Source organism: Aotus nancymaae, unplaced genomic scaffold (assembly GCF_030222135.1).
Source record: "Aotus nancymaae isolate 86718 unplaced genomic scaffold, 86718_ANA_hifiasm-v0.15.2.pri h1tg000057l, whole genome shotgun sequence".
Taxonomy (NCBI): Eukaryota; Metazoa; Chordata; class Mammalia; order Primates; family Aotidae; genus Aotus; species Aotus nancymaae.
In genome coordinates this window covers 44807590-44826476 of record NW_026988471.1, presented here as the reverse complement: position 1 = coordinate 44826476, position 18887 = coordinate 44807590, and the positions used below count along the sequence as shown (strand labels likewise).

The window sequence follows — 18887 nt, the reverse complement described above, 5'->3', positions numbered from 1 at the left end:
TCTTTCTAAAATGAACAGGGGTTATTTTTCCATCTCACCCAGCCATCAGAGTGGTGGCTGATCACCATTAGTGCTTTATTGAGCATACTAAAGGCCACACCCCACACCACTGCATTCATCTCAGTGGGGAACAGGATGTGGAGAATGGCACCAAGGGCAGAGGACCCTGATTCAATACATGAGATGATTATTCTCATTCTCTTGCCACATGTAGAGGATAAACAAAACATTTATTACATGCCAGAAAGATCAGTTAGATAACATTTACCTTCCAAAGTAATGCATGCTAAATTTGCTTTGAACCCTAGGTTTACTGAGGGCAGAGATTCATTCTCAAAGTCTTCATAATGAATTAAAAACAGAATTTCAGCTGGATCTCTGAAGGCGGGAAGAAATGTATTGATACCACTATTGATATGGAATGCTGAACACTTTAAAACTTTCCGAAACACTTTCTCATCCACTATCTCACTTGATTCCTGTCCTCATTCAACAAATGAGAAAAACTGAATTCCAAAGAGGTTAAATCACTAGGTGAAAGTCTCATATAGCCAATTAATAGCAGAACCAGGGCTCCTATCCGCTTGGCCTCAGGCCATTTGCACTTACGAGAAAGGAAAGAAAACCTAATGAGGTCTGGCTGAAAGGTTCCTCTCTTAATCTTACATCAAACAGATGAAACAATACTAAGGGGTAGAACAAAACCAGCAGTTCCACCCATGTGTGCCACAGACCTTGCCAAAGCTGCCTTTGCCCAACACCTTGATGAAGTTGAACTCATCCAGGCCCAGGCGCTTGGCCTGGCCTTGCCGGACTTCACCGTTCTCACCAGGGCTGGTCAGCTGGCCATCAGGAGACGATGCTGCCCGGTGCTCCTCCCCTCGGTTGTCAAATGACAAAGCCTTCCGAATATTGTTCTCAAGTTCTTTTAATTCTAGGGACAAGGGGAACAAGAAATTGCATTAGTGCAGACCTCATACGTCTCTTCCATTAGGACTTAACAACCAGACTTTCCCCTGTGAGCCCTTAGTTCTCTTTCTGGTTCTTCATAACAACAGACCCAGTATGGCATCCCTTTGTATGTTTCTTCCTCTGTTCAACACACTCTCATTAGCACCTAATGTGCAGCAGAGCCTAGGTATGCAAAGAGGAAGAGGACACAGTCCCTTCCCTGCCCTTGTAAACTCCAGATTACACTGGACCTGGCCATCTCTCTGAAAGCCCCCATTGGCTAGTGGCCTATTCCATTGCTCTAGGTGCAGCATACAAATCTAGGCCCCCACTGGAATTCTGCAGAGCCACAGGTACCCTTCAAGTTTCATTTGAAGATGAGAACAACTAATCAAGATCTGTCATCACAGTAATCACTGGTGATTAATTATTTCAACAACTGAGCCATCAGAATGGTGGCTGATCAGCGAAGGTGGAAACCTTCATACCTTCTAAAAGCCTTGACTCAGCCTTGTTTCCGGGTTTCTTCTAAATACCCATCTCACACAAGGTTATCTAACAAAACGAGCAAAGGGCTTATCATTAACAAAAGAATTGCTTCCCCGAGTGACATACTGCAAACTTATCTCCAATGGGGCGGGAATTCCTCAGTACAATTTCTCAACTAAGAGACGGTCTTGTGCCCCGCTCTGGAGATTATGACCTGAATCACTTGTGGGAGATAATGCTGGATGATCCTCTGACCTTTCCTATTTGAAGAAGCTTTACTGTTAGCAACTCATTCATCAAGACACGCACCCTTCTGTGTGGAAATGGGCATCTTGAGCATAATCCGATTTGAAAAGATGCTTGTGAATGACTGGGATTACAGAAGGGGAACATAGCCTATTAACCCTTGGGAATCAGAATTAGGCATGAGTGACACAAAGAGATCTTCAGCTTCTTTTCAGCAGGACAGAGTCCCACAAGGGCTCACTCAAGGAATCCGGAGATCTTTTCTAGATCTGGAGTTTGGCTCCTCTGAGATGTGTTGGGGAGGGTGGAGGGAGGGAAAGCTGCTGAGTCTGCAGACACTCTCCATGCCAATTTGGTAGTGATCTAGTTACCACTTAGCTTCACTAAGTAACTTTTAATTTCACCAAAGAGCTAAAAGCCTCAGTTATTAAATGGATTTTGGAAGGCAGAACACAGTTGTTTGAGGACACCAAAGCCCGAAGAAAAGGTTTTTCTATGTGTTCTTATAAGGGAAGAAAAAAACCAATGTCTTATTTCTGTTCTGTAATGTCATGTCCTGCTCAGGGGGACATCTGTGCTCAAATCACTGCTGGGAAATCCTGGCCCCTGTGTCAAGTGGGATGAGCAGAGGCCCCGGGGGCACTGTATCCTGCCACTGTATCCATCCAATGGCAGAGCTCAGAGCCAGAGCACATACAGGACAGGAGCCAGGCCTAGAAACCCTGGTCTCTGCACTCTTACTTGGGTGCAGAGATATCTTTCCCACATGATCCTGTCTCCCTGAAGCTCCCCAAGGGGATCTCAGCATCAAAAAGGGACAGGTGAAATTTTCCTACAAGTTCTGCAGCCCCAGAGTACTGGCAGGCTACTTAGGAAGGCTTCAAATCTCTTTTGGAATGAGATAGCGTATAAAGAAACAAAGTTAATTGGAGTAGTACGAAGAGGGACCGAGACCAATTATTTTGTGGCCTCAGGGCTGGAGCATGACCCCTAAAGCTCTTTTATTTACTCCTGGGTAAGAAGGTCTGGGTCATGATGGTGACCTCCAAGGAACATTTGATGAGAATGGGCCCCTCAGCCAGCGTGGGTACACTCCTGCCTGACTTATCTCCAAACCTTGGGACAGACCTTTTGACACTCTGACCTTCCACTTTCCACTCGCTAACCTAGGGGTACAGTAATGAAGCACCAACATACAGTGAGTGTGAGCATAAAGTTAGGACAATGAATACAAAAAGGGAGACAGAAAAACCAAGGCACCATTGTCAGGCTATGATGGTTATTCCTGTTCTGCAGATACCTATGTCCCTTACCAGTCATATCTGGTCATGGCCACCAGAGTAGGAGGTTTTGCAAGTGTAAGTCCCTCCTCAGCCCCAGCACTCTCAGATGGCTGCAGAAGTATTACTGTGCATATCACGTCTGCAGAACTTACTGCTTAAAGCATATTCAGACAGAAGGAGACACCCAGGGCTGAGCTGTAGAAGGAAATCAGGCCTGGGGCTGGCCTTCTTCCCACTTCTTTTCTCAGTCTCTCCTCTGGCTTCATCTTTCCATCCCCACACACCCAAAGGCCAGGATAGAAGACATCCTCCCTCACCCAGCCCCTAACTCAAGCTGATCCCAGGTTTTGGGTATGATGATGGGGAAGGGGTTGTCAAACTCAATTCAAGGGAGTGGCGTTGACAGGTCTAGGGCCAGACAAGAGCTTTAAGAGAAGGAGCGGTACCCTTCTCTCTCCCATACACTTGGAACCAGGGAAAGAGGCAAGGAAAACAGAGAACCATAACATCATACACTCGCTCTCCTGTTACCCCGGCCTAGAAAGAATTTATGGCAGACATGGCCATGGAGTGTCCAGCCCTCAAGAAGTTCTTGTAGAATGAAAGAACTATTAAATCAACAGGGAAAGGGTGTGTGAAAATCCACAAGGCTGCTAGCTCTTTTAGCTAACAAGCTCACTCTTAGTTAAAGAGGCCTCAGAGCTCCTTGGTCCATCCAATGGCAGAGCTCGGAGATCAGGAAGCAAATCTGAGGGTCTCACCCTGGTCACAAGGGGAGGTAGGTGCTGACTTGGATCGATCTTCCTCAGATGGTGAACTTCCAGAAGCAGGCTGCGGGGACTCGGCACCAGCAATGAGCTAGAGAGGAGAGAAAGCAGGGACAGAGGCATCAGAAGGGAGGGTTGAGAGTTTCCTGACATCAAAAGCATCAAGATGCCATACAAGAGCTGTGACAGTTCCTAGAGCAGCAGGAACTCAGTACACCTCTTCCCTTCCGCAGCCATGGCCAAAGTAGCCAAAACGAAGTTCAATCCCTCTGTGACTTCTGACCAAAGCAAGAACCACAAAAGGCATTTCAATGCATCTTCCCACATTCACAGGAAGATGATGTCTTCCCCTCATTCCAAAGAGCTGAGACAGAGGTACAGTGTTTGATCCAAGCCCATCCAAAAGGATGTAGTAGTTCGGGTTGTGCGAGGACACTATAAAGGTCAGCAAATTGAAAAAGCAGTCCAGATTTACAGGAAGAAATATGTCATCTACACTGAACGGGCACAGGAGAAAAAGGCTAATGGCACAACTGTCCACATGGGCATCTACTCCAGCAGGGTGGTTAATGCCAGGCTAAAGTTGGACAAAGACCACAAGATCCTTGAACGGGAACCCACATGTTACCAAGTAGGAAAGGAGAAGGGCAAATACAAGGAAAAAACAATTGAGAGGATCCAGGAATAAATCTTATATACAACTTTCATTAAAAACTGCTAAAAAAAAAAAAAAAAGTTCCTGGTACCCAGTGGCACTTGCTGAATTGATATTCTGAAAGCACAGACTCAAGGTTTCATTTGCCAATTAAAGGGAAGAAAACAGGAGACTTCGGTTTGTTCACTATTTATTCTCTCCAAATACAACTGACCTTTCTAAGCAAAGCTCAACCCCATGTCTTCCATAAAGCCCCCCTCCACCCATCCAAGCAATGCAAGTCATCTCATGCAAAGCAATGTGACACTTGTCTCTGACACCTGTTTGGCACTTATTTATTATCTTATTCAGTTTTCCACGGTTAGTATCTTCACGTGTATATTGTGAGGGGTTCTCTACTCAAGTAGACTATAGGTTCTTTGAAGGTAAGACTCTGCCTGGCACTTTTATTGCCCCTAGTGACTTACACAAAGTAAGACACAAAAGGGATGCTCAATAAATATTTTCAGATGTATTGGTATTTGTTGGCAAATTTTAATAGAACACTTAGCGAGATTTCCTTGGCACAGATGCTGGCATATCCACTTTGAGTCTCCATTAACACCAGTGGTTTGGACTGAAAGATCACAAACACTTCTGCTCCCTTTTTGCACTTACTCTTGGTCAATCCGCTGTGCACACACATCCTTTCTGGATGAGAGACTACTTGCAAGGGGCAACATGAGGGCTACCAAAGCACCAGAAAGTCTGATGTTCCTGCAAAGAAGCCTCTGAGCTTCAGACCAAGGGCACTTCTCTCCCATCCTTTCACAGTGACTTGAGTTACAACTTGGCTTTTTCCAATTTTTGCATCAGAAGCATCCCAGCAATAAAAATGGCAGGACTACAGACCCTCAGCCTGCTATCCTGCCCCTTCTTGAATTTCTCATGTTGGCTTCTTACCTCTTGGTTCTTCCAAATCCAAGACAGGCAGACAATGTCTCAGAGCTGGCAAGACAGCCCATGTAAATACAGGGCAAAGACAGCGGGGACTGAGTTTTCTTCCAAATGTTTCATAACAAAGAACCCATCTTAATTTACTTCTAGACAAGAATGAAAACCACATCCCCTGAAAAGGGCTCTCTCTAGAGCTTATAAATGTGTCTGCAAAACACTGTCATCACAGAGTGTTTGCTCAACTCACGTCTTCAGCAGGGCCCTAGCATGCTTGGGTACTGATATTCTACTTGCAATTCCAGCGCCTTAGGTCAGCAACTGAAGTCCTGTTTCCACCACTGGGATTTACGAAGCCGAGAAGAGCCACCCAAAGCACAAAATCCCAGTTATCTCAGCCAGGGAGAAGAGAATATTTTCTACAACCTTGCAAAACAGCTTTGCTTATTGAGAACACAGAGTAGAAGGAGAAGTTTAAGAAAATAAAAATACTTCAACCTTTCCTATAGAAGGGAAGCAACATGAAAGAGCCAAAGGTAGCTTCTAACAGGAGAAGACAGCCAGGAAATGTAGGAAATGCCATTAGAAGGCATGTCAGGGCAAAATTTAGGGAGACTATTTAGGCGTCAAGATTGCAGAGTTACCTAGAGTCAAACTTGCTTTTCTAGTAGGGGGCTCGAGGATGTTTGCCACTGGGCAATGCGGGCCATTCCCCACTGCACCCTTCACCAGGATTTCCTGCCCTGTGAACATGGTTCTAATTTTCTCATAACTTACTTTTCAAAGACCTCTTAAATTTTCTAGGCTAGGAGCCAGGGCTAAAGAAGAGCCTACAAACGAAATGCTACGGATGCCTTTCCCTCTGTTTACATCTGTGGGCCCTGACTTACCAAAATAACATTTTGGCAAATGGATCTCTTCTTACTGATATTTAGAATGTCACAGAGATAGAGACAGTTTTGGTCTCCAAAGAAAAGCCCAGATGTTTTATGTTGCGAGACATTAACAATATTCCCCGGGCAGCTCAGTGCTGGTACTATCACAAATCATCTTGGCTTCCTCCCTAGAAAAGAATGTGGTTCCAGTTCTTCATCCATTTATCTTCATTATAATGATACCAAGGGTGAAGTTCAGACACTGACATTGCTTTCATGCCAGTTCTGGAAGCAGATAAGTCCATTTCCTTGTATAGAGTTGTTAAGCATTTTCTAGAAGGAATTTCAAATTCCTCAGCTCCACGCTTATGTTTCTCTGGCAGACAGAACCCGATGCTTGCTTTGTTTTCAGCTGAAGAAGACATTAATGTTACCTGCCTGGCCTCTCTCTGTGGTTTTTTCTTTAAGCACTTGCAGTTTTGAGTAAAATACCTCAAACCCAGGAATTATTACCTCGCTCCAGAGCACTCTCTGGAAGCCAGCACAGAGACGCTAGCCCGAACAGGGCTCCAGAAACACTACCAAACAGCCAGTTACCTTTTTCCTCCTCTGGCCGCTGTTGGTGATTTTGTCTGGGGTGACGCCCAGGTCGGCCAGCACTTTGGCGATTCCTCTGGCATCCACTCCACAGTTGGGAGCCACGTTGGTCTCACATCGACGGTGAACATTCATTTTGCAGACTGTGAGGAGACATGGAGGAAAGACAGATAAATATTCATGGCCTAAGATGTTACTTCTTTTCTTTGAGATTGTATTACATATTCATGAAGTATTCCATGTTCATTTGAGATAGAATTTGGAAAATATAGAAAAAAAAAATATATATATATATATATAATTCTTCCATCATATAGAACAAAATCATCCATTAAACCACCTTGCAGAGATAACCACTGTTTCTAGTTGCTTCCTTCTTTCTACGTATATTAAAATAGATAAGTAAGTAAATATCACATTTACATTTCCTTCCAGGGAATGGACACTAACTCTAGAAGAACTTAATTCCTTTCTCTGAAAAAAGCTAATTTGAATTCTGGACCCAAATAGGTCATGTGAATACAGTCTACTCCATTACTTTATTAAAATGTTAGAACATTACTAAGAGAAGAATGACCAGTGGTTGGACTTCTAAGTCCCCTTTCAGATCTACAGTCTGTATTCAATGAATTTCTTTGTTTTTTCCCTCTCCCCTTAGCAGTCCTTGGTGTAGGAGATCAAAGGTGAAAGCAACCTGTTCATTTCCAGTCTGGCAGGTGAAAAGCTTAGAAGTCAGCAGCCCTCCATTCTAACAAGCAAAACGCTGAACAAACTGCAAAATTAACAGCTCTTCCCAGATCCACCAAGTGAAGTGAGGTCCTAGGGAAAACTGAAACTGCTGCTCCCAAAATTAGCCAGCCAGCCAGGCGAATACAGAGAATCACAGCTTACCAAAGCAGAAACCTCTGTAGGAACAATGCCGGGGTAGGAAAACTGTCACTGTAATTGACAAACTGGGGGGCTCAGAGCCAGATAAGTCCAAGAGTCAAAAACTCTAAGGAGGACCCAGTCATTGAGTGGATAGACTTTGGTGCCTTCATTGGAGAGTTGTGCTCTTCAGGAGATCAACTAGATTCTCCTAGTAAATACAAAGAAAATCTCATGATTCCAGTGTGGGGGGTGGGGGTGAGGAACACGAGGAGAGAACTATTTTTTTAAAAAATAGGCCAGAACACTCTGCTCTTCTTAATGAGGCCTTCCCTTAGGAGAAACTATTTTATCAGAGCTTAAACTATTGAGGTTTTATCAGGCCCTGACTGATCTGGGGACAAGGAAATCCCCAACTCCAGCCCATTCTAGCCATCCTGTCCTACGTAAGGCCAAGGGAGGACTGAACAGCACTTGTGAGGGTCACAGCTCAAAGGCACACACTCATGAAAAGACCTAATCACATGTCTATAGAATACTTTCCGTGCTCCACACCTTACTCACATTACTAACAGCCTATTTAGTGGCAGTTCCTTTTACCCAGTACATAATATCTGGCAAGAAAAAAATTGTAAGGCATCCTAAAAGGCATAAACAACACCACAGTCTGAAGTGATAAGAAAAGTATCAGAACTAGACTCAGATGTAGCAGGGATGCTGGAATTATCGGACTGGGAATTTAAAACAACTATGATTAATATGCGAAGAGTTCTGATGGATAATGTACACAGCATGTAAGAACAAATAGGTAACAGAAACAGAGAGATGGAAATTCCAAGAAAGAATCAAGAAGAAATGCTAGAGATCAAAAACACTAACAGAAATGAAGAATGCTTCTGATGGGCTTATTAGTAGACTAGACATGGCTGAAGAAACAATCTCTGAGCTTCAGGACATACCCATAGCAGCTTCAAAAATGAAAAAATAAAGAAAACAAAGACTGGAAAAAATATCCAAGGATTGTGTGATAACTACAAAAGGTGTAACATATGCATAAAGAGACTACCACTATGAGAAGATAGAGAAAGGAACAGAAAAAATATTAATATTTGACACAATGAGGACTGAGAATTTCCAAAAATTAACGTCAGATGCCGAAACAAACCACAGCTCCAGGAAGCTTGAAGAACACCACACAGAATAAATGCCAAAAACAAACAAACAAACAAAAACTATACCTAGGAATATCATTTCTAAACTACAGAAAATCAATGATTTTAAAAATGCGTAAAGAAGTCAAAGGACAAAAAAACCTTACCTATAAAGGAGAAAAAATAAGAATTGTATCCAACCTCTCCTCAGAAACCATGCTAGCAAGAATAAAGTTAAATATTCAAAATGTTGAGATAAAAACCCCACCAACCTAGAATTCTCTACCCTGCAATATTATCCTTCAAAAGTGAAGGAGAAATTAAAACTTCCTCAGACAAGCAAACATTGAAAGAATTTATCGGCACTGATCTGTCTTGCAAAAAATGTTAAAAGTAGTTCTTCAGAGAAAAGATAAATGATACAGCTCAGAAACTTGGATCTACATAAGAAAGAGAGCAGGTAAAGAAAGGTGAAGAAATAAGTGAAGGTAAAATAAAAACTTTTATTTTTATTCTTAATCTAACAGTTAACAGTTTGCTCAAAATCGTAATATTAACAGCATGCCGATTACGTGTGATTATAGTGTTTACTTATATGCTAGGTATGCTCATGTATGAGTGAAATAAATGACAGTAATGCGACAAGGATGGCAGGGAGGAATTAGGATAATTTTGTTATAAGGTACTTGTACTATCATGAAACAGCACAATATTATTTGAAAGTGGATTTAGATTAGTTGTAAATGCATATTGCAAACTCTACAGCAACCACTAAAATAAGTTAAAAAAAAAAAGCATAAATGATATGCTAAGAAAGGAGAGAAACAGAATAGGATCATATTAAATGCTCAGTTAAAATCAGAAAAGGCAGAAAATGAGTGGAAGACAAACACAGAAACAAAGAATAAGGGCAACAAATAGAAAACAGTGCCAAGTATGGTAGATATTAACCCAACTATATCAATAATCATTGACTTCAAATGTCAATGGTTTAAATATACCAATTAAAAGACTGATTGCCAGAGTGGATCATAAAAACAAGACCCAACTAACTACATGTTGTTCACAAGAAACCCACTTTAAAGACACATACAGATTAAAAGTAAAGACATAGAGCAAGATGTACCATGCTAACACTAATCCCAAAAAAGCAGAAATAGCTAAATTAATTTCAGACACAGAAGACTTCAGAACAAAGAAAGTTATCAGAGATAAAAAGGTCAATTCTCAAAAAACACATAATTTTTAACGTGCATGTACCTAAAAACAGAGCATCAAAAGAAGTGAGGCAAAAACTGATGGAACTACAAGGATAAACAGATGATGCTGCTTTTATAGTTGGAGACTTCAACACTCCTTTATTCAAAAATAGATCCAGCAGGCAGAAAATCGGTAAGAATATAGTTGAATCAACAGCAACATCAATCAACTGAATATAACTAGCATCTATCAACAACTTCATTTAGTGACAGAAGAATACATATTCTTTTCAAGCTCACATGAAGCAATCACCAAGAAAGACCACATTTCTGGGCCATAAAACACACCTTAACAAATTTAAAAGAATGGAAATCACACAATGTCGGCTTTCAGACCACAACAGAATTAACCTAGAAATCAATAACAGAAAGATAACTGAAAAATTCCAAAATACTTGAAGATTAAATATACTGCTAAATAGCATATGAGTGAGAAAATAAATCTCAAGAGAAATTTTAAAGTATTTTGAGTTGATTAAAATACAATTTATCAACCAGGCACAATGGCTCATGCCTGTAATCCCAGCACTTTGGGAGGCCAAAGCGGGCAGATTACTTGAGGTCAGGGGTTCAAGACTAGCCTGGCCAATATGGTGAAACCTCATCTCTACTAAAAATACAAAAATTAGCCAGGTGTGGTGGCGTATGCCTTTAATCCCAGCTATTTGGGAGGCTGAGGCAGGAGAATCATTTGAACTCAGGAGGCAGAGGTTGTAGTGAGCCGAGATCACACTACTGCACTCCAGCCTGGGTGACAGAGTGAGGCTCCATCCCCCCCAAAAAATAAAATAAAAATAAAAAATGAAATAAAATAAAATATAACTTATCAAAATTAGTGGGATACAGCAAAAGCAGTGTTCAACCCAAGTTTACAGCACTGAATGCATGTATTAGGAAACATATCTAAAAATCAATAATCTAAGCTTCTATATTAGGAAACCAGGAAAAGGAGACAGAAGTAAGCTTACTTAAATCCAAAGTAAGCAGGAGGAAAAGAAATAATACTTGGAGCAAAAATCAATTGAATTAAAAACAGAAAATCAATAGAGAAAAATCAACAACAAAAAGCTGTTTCTTTGAAACAGACTCGATAAGCCTCTAGTAGTGCTAGTGAGAGAGAGAGAAGGCACAAATGATCAATATCAGAAATAAAAGAGAGGACATCACTATGAATCCCATGGGTATTAAAAGAATAATAAAGGAGTATTATGAAGAATATTATGCCCACAAATGTGATAACCCCCACAAAATAAGACTAATTCCTTAAAATACACAATTTGCCAAAACTCACACAAGAAGAAATAGGCAATACAAACAGGTCTATTTGTAAAGCAATAGAATCAATCATTAATAACCTTCCAAATCCGAAAGTACTAGGCCCAAATGATGAATACTACCAAACACTGAAGCAAGAAATTATATCAATTCTCTATAATCTCTTCTAGAAGAAACAGAGGGACTATATCCTAACTCATTTTATGAGGCCACCATTACTGTAATACCAAAGCAAGATATTATTGAAAAAACTATGAACCAATAGCTCTTATGAATATGAATGCAAAAATCTTCAACAACAATCAGCAAATTCAATCCAACAATTTATAAAGAGAATACATCATGATCAAGCAGGATTTATCTCAGGCAAGCAAGGTTGGTTCAACATTTGAAAATCAACTAATGTAATCAATGTATCAATAGACTAAAGAAAGAAAAATAATCACATAATTCTAACAATAGATGTAGACAGAGCATTTGACAAATCCAACACCTATTTATGATGAAATATCTCGGCAACCAAGGAATAGAAGGGAATTACCTCAACTTAATAAAGAACATCAACAAAAACTCTACAGGAACACAAAATGGAAGTTCCCTCTCACCACTCCTTTTCAACACTATACTGGAAGTTCTGACTAATACAGTAAGACAAGAAAAAGAAATACAAAGTATACTGATTAGAAAGGAAGAAATAAAACTATCTGTTTGTAGATGATATGATTGTCTATGTAGAAAATCCAAAAGAATCAACAAAAAACTCCTGAAACTAATAATTATTATAGCAAGATTGAAGAATACAAAGTTAATATACAAAAGTCAATTGTTTTCTAATACACCAGCAATGAACAAATGGAATTTAAAATTAAAAACAAACCATATATGTTATCATTCCCCCAAATGAAATACTTACATATAAATCTAACAAAATATGTACAAGATCTATATGAGTAGACCTATAAAACCCTTGTGAAAGAAATAAAGAACTAAATACAAGTAGAGATAGTCCATATTCATGGATAGAAAGACTCAGTATTTGTCAAGGTGTCTTTCCAAACTTGATCTATGTATTCAATGAAACCTCAATCAAAACCCCAGCAAGTTACTTACGGATATCGACAAACTCATTCTGAAGTTTATATGGAGAGAAGCAAAAGACCCAGAATAGCTAACACGATATTGAAGAAAAAGAACAAAGTCAGAAGACTGACACTACCCAATTTCAAGACTTACTATAAAGCTAAAGTAATCAAGCCAATGTGGAATTGGCAAAACATCAATGGAACAGACAAATAAGATTAATGGAACAGAATAGAGAGCCAGAACAGACCCAAACAAATATAGCCAACTGATCTTTGATAAGGGAGCAAAGGCAATAAAGTGGAGCAAAGACAGTTTTCAACAAATGTTGCTAGAAAAACTAGACATGCAAAATAGTGAATCTAGACACTGACCTTACAACCTTCACAAAAATGAATCCAAATGGACTGTAGGCCTAAATGTAAAAGGCAAAACTATGAAACTCCTTGAAGATAATGTAGAAGAAAATATAGGTAACCTTGGCTACAGAGATGACTTTCTTGATGCAACACCATGATGCATGGACATGATCCATGAAAGAAATAGCTGATAAGCTGAACTTCATTAAAATAAAAAACTTTTGCTCTGTCCCCCACCCTCCAAATGAAAACAAACCAAACAACCAAACCACAGCACTGTCAATAGAATGAGATGACAAGTAACGGGCTGGGAGAAAATATTTACGAAAGACATATATGATAAAGGACTATTATCCAAAATAGGCAACAAACTCTTAAAACTCAACAACAGCAAAATGAATAACGCAGTGGGTGAAAGACTTGAGCGTACACCTCACCAAAGAAGATATTCAGATGGCAAATAAGCATATGAGAAGATGCTCCACATTATATGTCATTAGGAAATTGCAAATTAAAACAATAATGAAATACCACTACACACCTATTAAAGTGGCCAAAATACAAAACACTGATAAAACCCAACGCTATTCAGGATACCAAGCAACAGAAACGTTTTATTCATTGCTGGTAGGAACGCATAGTGGTCTAGCCACTTTGGGAGACAGTTTGGCAGTTTCTTTCAAAACTAAATATACTGTTACCATAAGATCCAGCAATTACACTACTGATATTTACCCAAATGAGGTGAAAACTTATGTTCATATAAAAAACCTGCACACAGATGTTTATAGCAGTTGTATTCATAATTGCCAAAATCTGAAAGCAAGCAAAGTGTCCTTCAGTAGGCGAACGGATAAACTATGGTATATCCAGACACTGAAATATTATCCAGCCTTAAAAAGAAGTGAGTTATCAACTGTGAAAATACATAGCGGAACATTAAATGCATATTGCTAAGTGAAATATGTCCATCTGGAAAGGCTACCCTCTATATGATTCCAACTATAGGACATTCTGGAGAAGGTAAAACTATGGAAGTGGTAAAAAGATTAGCGGTGGCTCACGCCTGTAATCCCAGCCCTTTGGGAGGCTGAGGCAGGCGGATGACCTGAGGTCTGGAGTTCTAGACCAGCCTGGCCAACATGGAGAAATTCTATCTTTACTAAAAATACAAAATTAGCCAGGCATGGTGGCGCATGTCTGTAATTTCAGCTACTCAGGAGGCTGAGGCAGGAGAATCGCTTGAACCCAGGAGGCGGAGGTTGCGGTGAGCTGAGATCGCGCTATTGCACTCCAGCCTGGGCAACAGAAACAAAACTCCATCTCAAAAAAACAAAAAAAAAAAAAAGAAAAAGAAAAAAAAAGATTCATGTTTACCAGGGGTTAGGAGAGAGGGAGGGATGAAGAGGCAGAGAGCATAGAGCATTTTTAGGGTAGTAAAACTATTCTGTAAGATACTGTAATGGTAGATTCATGTCATTATACATTTGTCCAGAATCATGGATTGAACACCACCAAATCCTAATGTAAACTATGGACTTTGAAGATGATGTGTCCATGAAGGTTCATTGACCGTTAACAAATACACCACTGTGGTGCAGAATGCTGATGGTGAGGGAGGCAGTGCATGTGTGGAGGCAGAAGGTATGTGGATACTCTTGATACCTTTGACCAATTTTGTTGTGAACCTAAAACTACCCAAAATATGAAGTCTACTAAAAATTTTTAAAAATCAAAACTATTCCTGGAGTTAAGCCAGGCAAGATGAGCAGCCAGACCTCCGGAACACCACATAACCTGGTCCCGTCTGGAGACAGCCCCCACAACCCAGCCTGAAGAGTTTAACCAAGCTACTGCACCCAAGATGCCCACTGAGCTAAAGGCGGGGGTGGGGTGAGGTGGTGGCAGGGTGACTTTCTCAGAACAAAAACAAACAAGAAACCTCCACCGCAGCCCGGCCATGGCACCCACTTGACTAACAGAGTTATCACTAATAACTGATCAGCAGGCTGATCAGAGACTCCAGCAATAGCACTGTGCCCGGGATTCTGTCCCCACTCCCCCGCCCCATTGCATAGGCTGTCCTTTGATGCTCATTCACTTCGTCTGCCCCGCCCACCAAACCCATGAAAGCTGTCTTCTGCCTCTTTGTGAGGTGACAGAAAGGAGAAGAAAAAAGGAGCCAAATTGAGAATTCTTAACAAGGGCAACCAAGTTGTCTACATAACTTGACCACCGGCGCCCTCTGGTGTTGAAATGCCAGACCTGTCTGTCCTGACAAAACCACTTGGGCTGGCAGGTTGGCAAAGGAGATAACCGTTTTTTGGTTTTGGTTTTGGGGACTTTGCCTGTTATTTTTAGAAACGCTGCTATTTCCCCTGAGCTATGTAGTCATCTTAATATGTAAAAAGAAATCTCAATCGCACCTCAGTTAGCATGCATGATGTGAAATGGTGACTTTGAAAGTGCTTCGAGAAGTCTGGAAATGTCAGAGCAAAGCTGGTGAGGAAGGAGAGCTCCAGATACTTCGGGCAGCCACAATGGGAGCATGACAGGCTCCTGGAGGCTGCAGGTGCCATTAGGAGGCCACAGACCAGCAAAGAACAGTGTACGTCCCAGCTGGAACCAAAAGAAACCTGAGATGCATTCGCATTAATGTGGCCAAATGAGCCACCCACTCCCCCACCCTCCCCGCCCCCCGGCAACACTAGTGGGGAGCACCAAGGCCAAAGGCTGCGAGCCCCAGCTGCCAATCCACTCCCAGCCCTAGGCTGCCCTTTAAGGCTTCTCTTTCCAGAATGCCTCTCAGTGCTCATTTTCACTGGTTTCATTTGGATGAAGTTGTGCCAGGAAGAAATGGAGCTGCTTTGCCAGGGGCTCTTACAAAAAAACAGAAGCACTCTTCTGCTACTACCCAATATTCACCACACATTTGTTGAGGACCTACTGAGTGCTGGGTGGTGCAGCAGCAGCCATGTTGTCTTGGGACACACTGGGGTTTGGGCACTCTGACTTTCACCTTCTATTTATTACACATCCTACCGTCCTTGAGAGAGACTTGGTTTCCATGTTTCCACCCTTTTTTACAGCTGTGATTGAAGCAAAAGTCAGGTCAGGCTCGTGGGAATTCCTCCAAAGCAAGCAGACAACCTTCTGGGAACAGCGACAGAGCCACACCTAAGGAGGGGCGCAGGCCCATGTATGCTGCAGGAATTTCTTTATGTAGGGGTAATTTGGCCCTTGAGGGTAAGCCAGGGCAATGATTTGATTTCATAACAGGTTCCAGTCATGCCACGCTCACAGACAGAGAGCAAATATTTGCAAATGGGAAATTGTGCGCTTGTGCAATGGAAGTTGGCAGAGGAGCGAACGACCGCAAAGTCCCAGGCAGAAGAGGAGAAAGGAGGTAAGACGGATGGCCCCTGGGGTCACGCTGGGCCACATGTCATCACCAGAAAGATTTGGGAGTCCTAATCACACCAGAACCGTGACTCAGAGTTTTCCGGGCACCACGATCGGCCGCTTGTCTGCTACCCAGCATTCCTCAGATGAAAGCTCAGACTGAATCTTCAGTCAATCTGCCACATGTGCAGGGGACATTCTGATGGTCCCCAGGCATTGTGGATGCAACTGCAAAGGAATCTGAGTCAACCAAAGCATTTCTGTGGCATTCTTTCTCCCCGCGCTCCTTTCCAGGCCCTCTCTTGCCTATAAATTCCTCACACTTATTTCTGACTCATTGCCTGAATTCTTGCCGATTATTTCACGTGTTAATACGTTCAATGACCAAGTACAGTGCAAGTTTCTAGAGAACTAAAGTAACGTTTTATCTCCAGGTTCACCACGACACCTTACACAAACCAGGATGCCATGCCTTTCAGTTATTCTAACTCTATGGAAGTAGCAGTGCTATAGTGGCATAAATGACACCTCTCAGACCAGACCCAACAGCTAACAGGGAGCTAGCATCCCAAGCTCACTATGCAAGCCACACAAAATTAAATGTCAACGAAAAGGAAGGTAAAGCAGTCCGTTAACATGGCTTGACTTTAAAGCAAACAACAAGGAAAAGGGCCCTTATGGAATTTCCTCCTTGTATAATTCAACCACAAAAAGACAAGGGCTTATGGTGACTGTTTGACTTCTAGGGACCTTTCTTTCATAATTATTCACACATATGCATAAAGAGGCATATATGAGGATATCTGTGACAGCATATATTAAAATAGTGACAACACAGAAACCATTAAATATCCATCGAGAAGGAAACATTTCAACAATCTATGGAATATCCACGATGTGGACTCTTAGGCAATCATTTGAAAGAGCGAAGTAGACTTCTGTGCACTGCCTTGTTAATATTCCAAGACATATTATAGAAAATCAAACTATATGACTATGCACGTAGGACGGAATAAACAAATACGTATTGAGTGTCAGTGTGCAGGCACTGTTGTAGATGCTGGGTAAACAGACAACAAAACAGACAAAAAAAAATCTGTCCTCATGGAGCTTATATTTAGATTGGGAGAGAGAGAAATTAACATTATAAGGTCTGGCGTGGTGGCTCATGTCTATAATCCCAGAACTTTGGGAGGCCGAGGTAGGTTGATTACTTGAAGTTGGGAGCTCAAGACCACCCTGGCCAACATGATGAAACCCCATCTCTAATAAAAATACAAAAATTACTCAGGTGTGGTGGCAGGTGCCTGTAATCCCAGCTACTTGGAAGGCTGAGGCAGGAGGATCATTTGAACTCAGGAGCAGAGGTTGCAGTGAGCCAAGATTGCGCCACTGCACTCAAGCCTGGGTGACAAAGTGAGACTCTGTCTCACAAAAAAAGAAATTAACATTATATAAGTAATTTAGGCTGGGTGTGGTGGCTCACACCTGTAATCCCAGGACTTTGGGAGGCCGAGGCGGGCAGATCACTTGAGGTCAGGAGTTCAAGACCAGTCTGGCCAACATGGTGAAACCCCGTCTCTACTAAAAATACAAAAATTAGCCTTGCATGGTGGTGGCACGTACCTATAATCCCAACTACTCGGAGGCTGAAGCAAGAGAATCGCTTCAACCTGGGAGGTGGAGGTTGCAGTGAACTGAGAGCCGAGATCACACCACTGCACTCCAGTCTGGGTGACAGACTAAAAAAAAATTGATTTAGAATATTAGAAGATGATAAATGCTATCCTAGAATTAAAAAAGCAGAAGAAGTAAGAGATGAGAGCTTGAGAGCATGAGTATTTAAAATGGTCAGGGTAGACCCCAGAGACAACACGACTGCATTTGTGAGGAGGTGAGGGGATCTGGGTGGGGAGGTGCAGGTGTGCCTGGCAGCCCTGAGCTGCCTCTTGATTGCCCCTGCCCTCCTGGTGTTCATGCGCTTATGTAACTCCCTCCCTTGGAGAGGACTGGACATAGTGATTCTCTTCTAATGAACAGAAAACATCAAAAGGGACGAGATGCCACGTTGGCTTGTGTCTGGGGCACCTTTCACTTTCTTGCTTGCGCTGAAGGAAGCCAGTCCATGTGGAGAGGCCCATATGTCAGAGAACTGACGTCCCCAGTCAGTGGCCATGTGGGAGAGCTTGGAAGTGGATCATCTTCCAGTTGGGTGTTCAGATGAGACAACAGCCCCAGCTCTCAGCTTGACTGAAACCTCATGAGAGTCAGACGCACCCAGCTAAGCCCCATCCAGATTTCTGACCAGTGGAAACTCTGAGAAAATAAGTGTTGGCAGTTTTATACCACTATGTCCTGGGATCGTTTATTAGCAATAGACTCTAACGCAGTGTATGTGAGTTCCGTGCAGCAAAAGCACACAATAAGCCTGAGAGGACCCACGGCACATTTTTAGAAGTCTGAGGATGAAAGTGAGAAGAGAATATAAAGAAAGCCTTTAATATTTTTAATATACATCTAACTTCAGTCTTGCTTGGATCTTTGACAGTGAGAATGTATTTATATATTGGGTGCTTTATAATTCTAAAAATAAAAGTTGAAGTTAAGGCAAGGGCCTAGCTGTTAAAAATAGTAACGGACTGACATTTTCAGAAAAGTTCAAAATTAAAAATTATTCTTCATGTTTTTAAGTATCCGA

At 41.7% G+C, this 18887-nt stretch overlaps 1 protein-coding gene across 3 annotated transcripts in view; it reads right to left on the bottom strand.

The window, feature by feature from the left end:
* The window catches only part of PRKCE (protein kinase C epsilon), a 535976-nt gene that overhangs the window by 182237 nt on the left and 334852 nt on the right, over window positions 1-18887 (bottom strand). For all 3 annotated transcript variants that reach the window (XM_012450580.2, XM_012450582.2, XM_064364050.1), the window contains exons 7-9: window positions 6797-6939; window positions 3731-3827; window positions 735-934 (exon numbers count right to left, since the gene is read on the bottom strand). In XM_012450580.2, the coding sequence (XP_012306003.1) occupies window positions 735-934; window positions 3731-3827; window positions 6797-6939 (440 nt within the window). The remainder of the gene's footprint in view (window positions 1-734; window positions 935-3730; window positions 3828-6796; window positions 6940-18887) is intronic.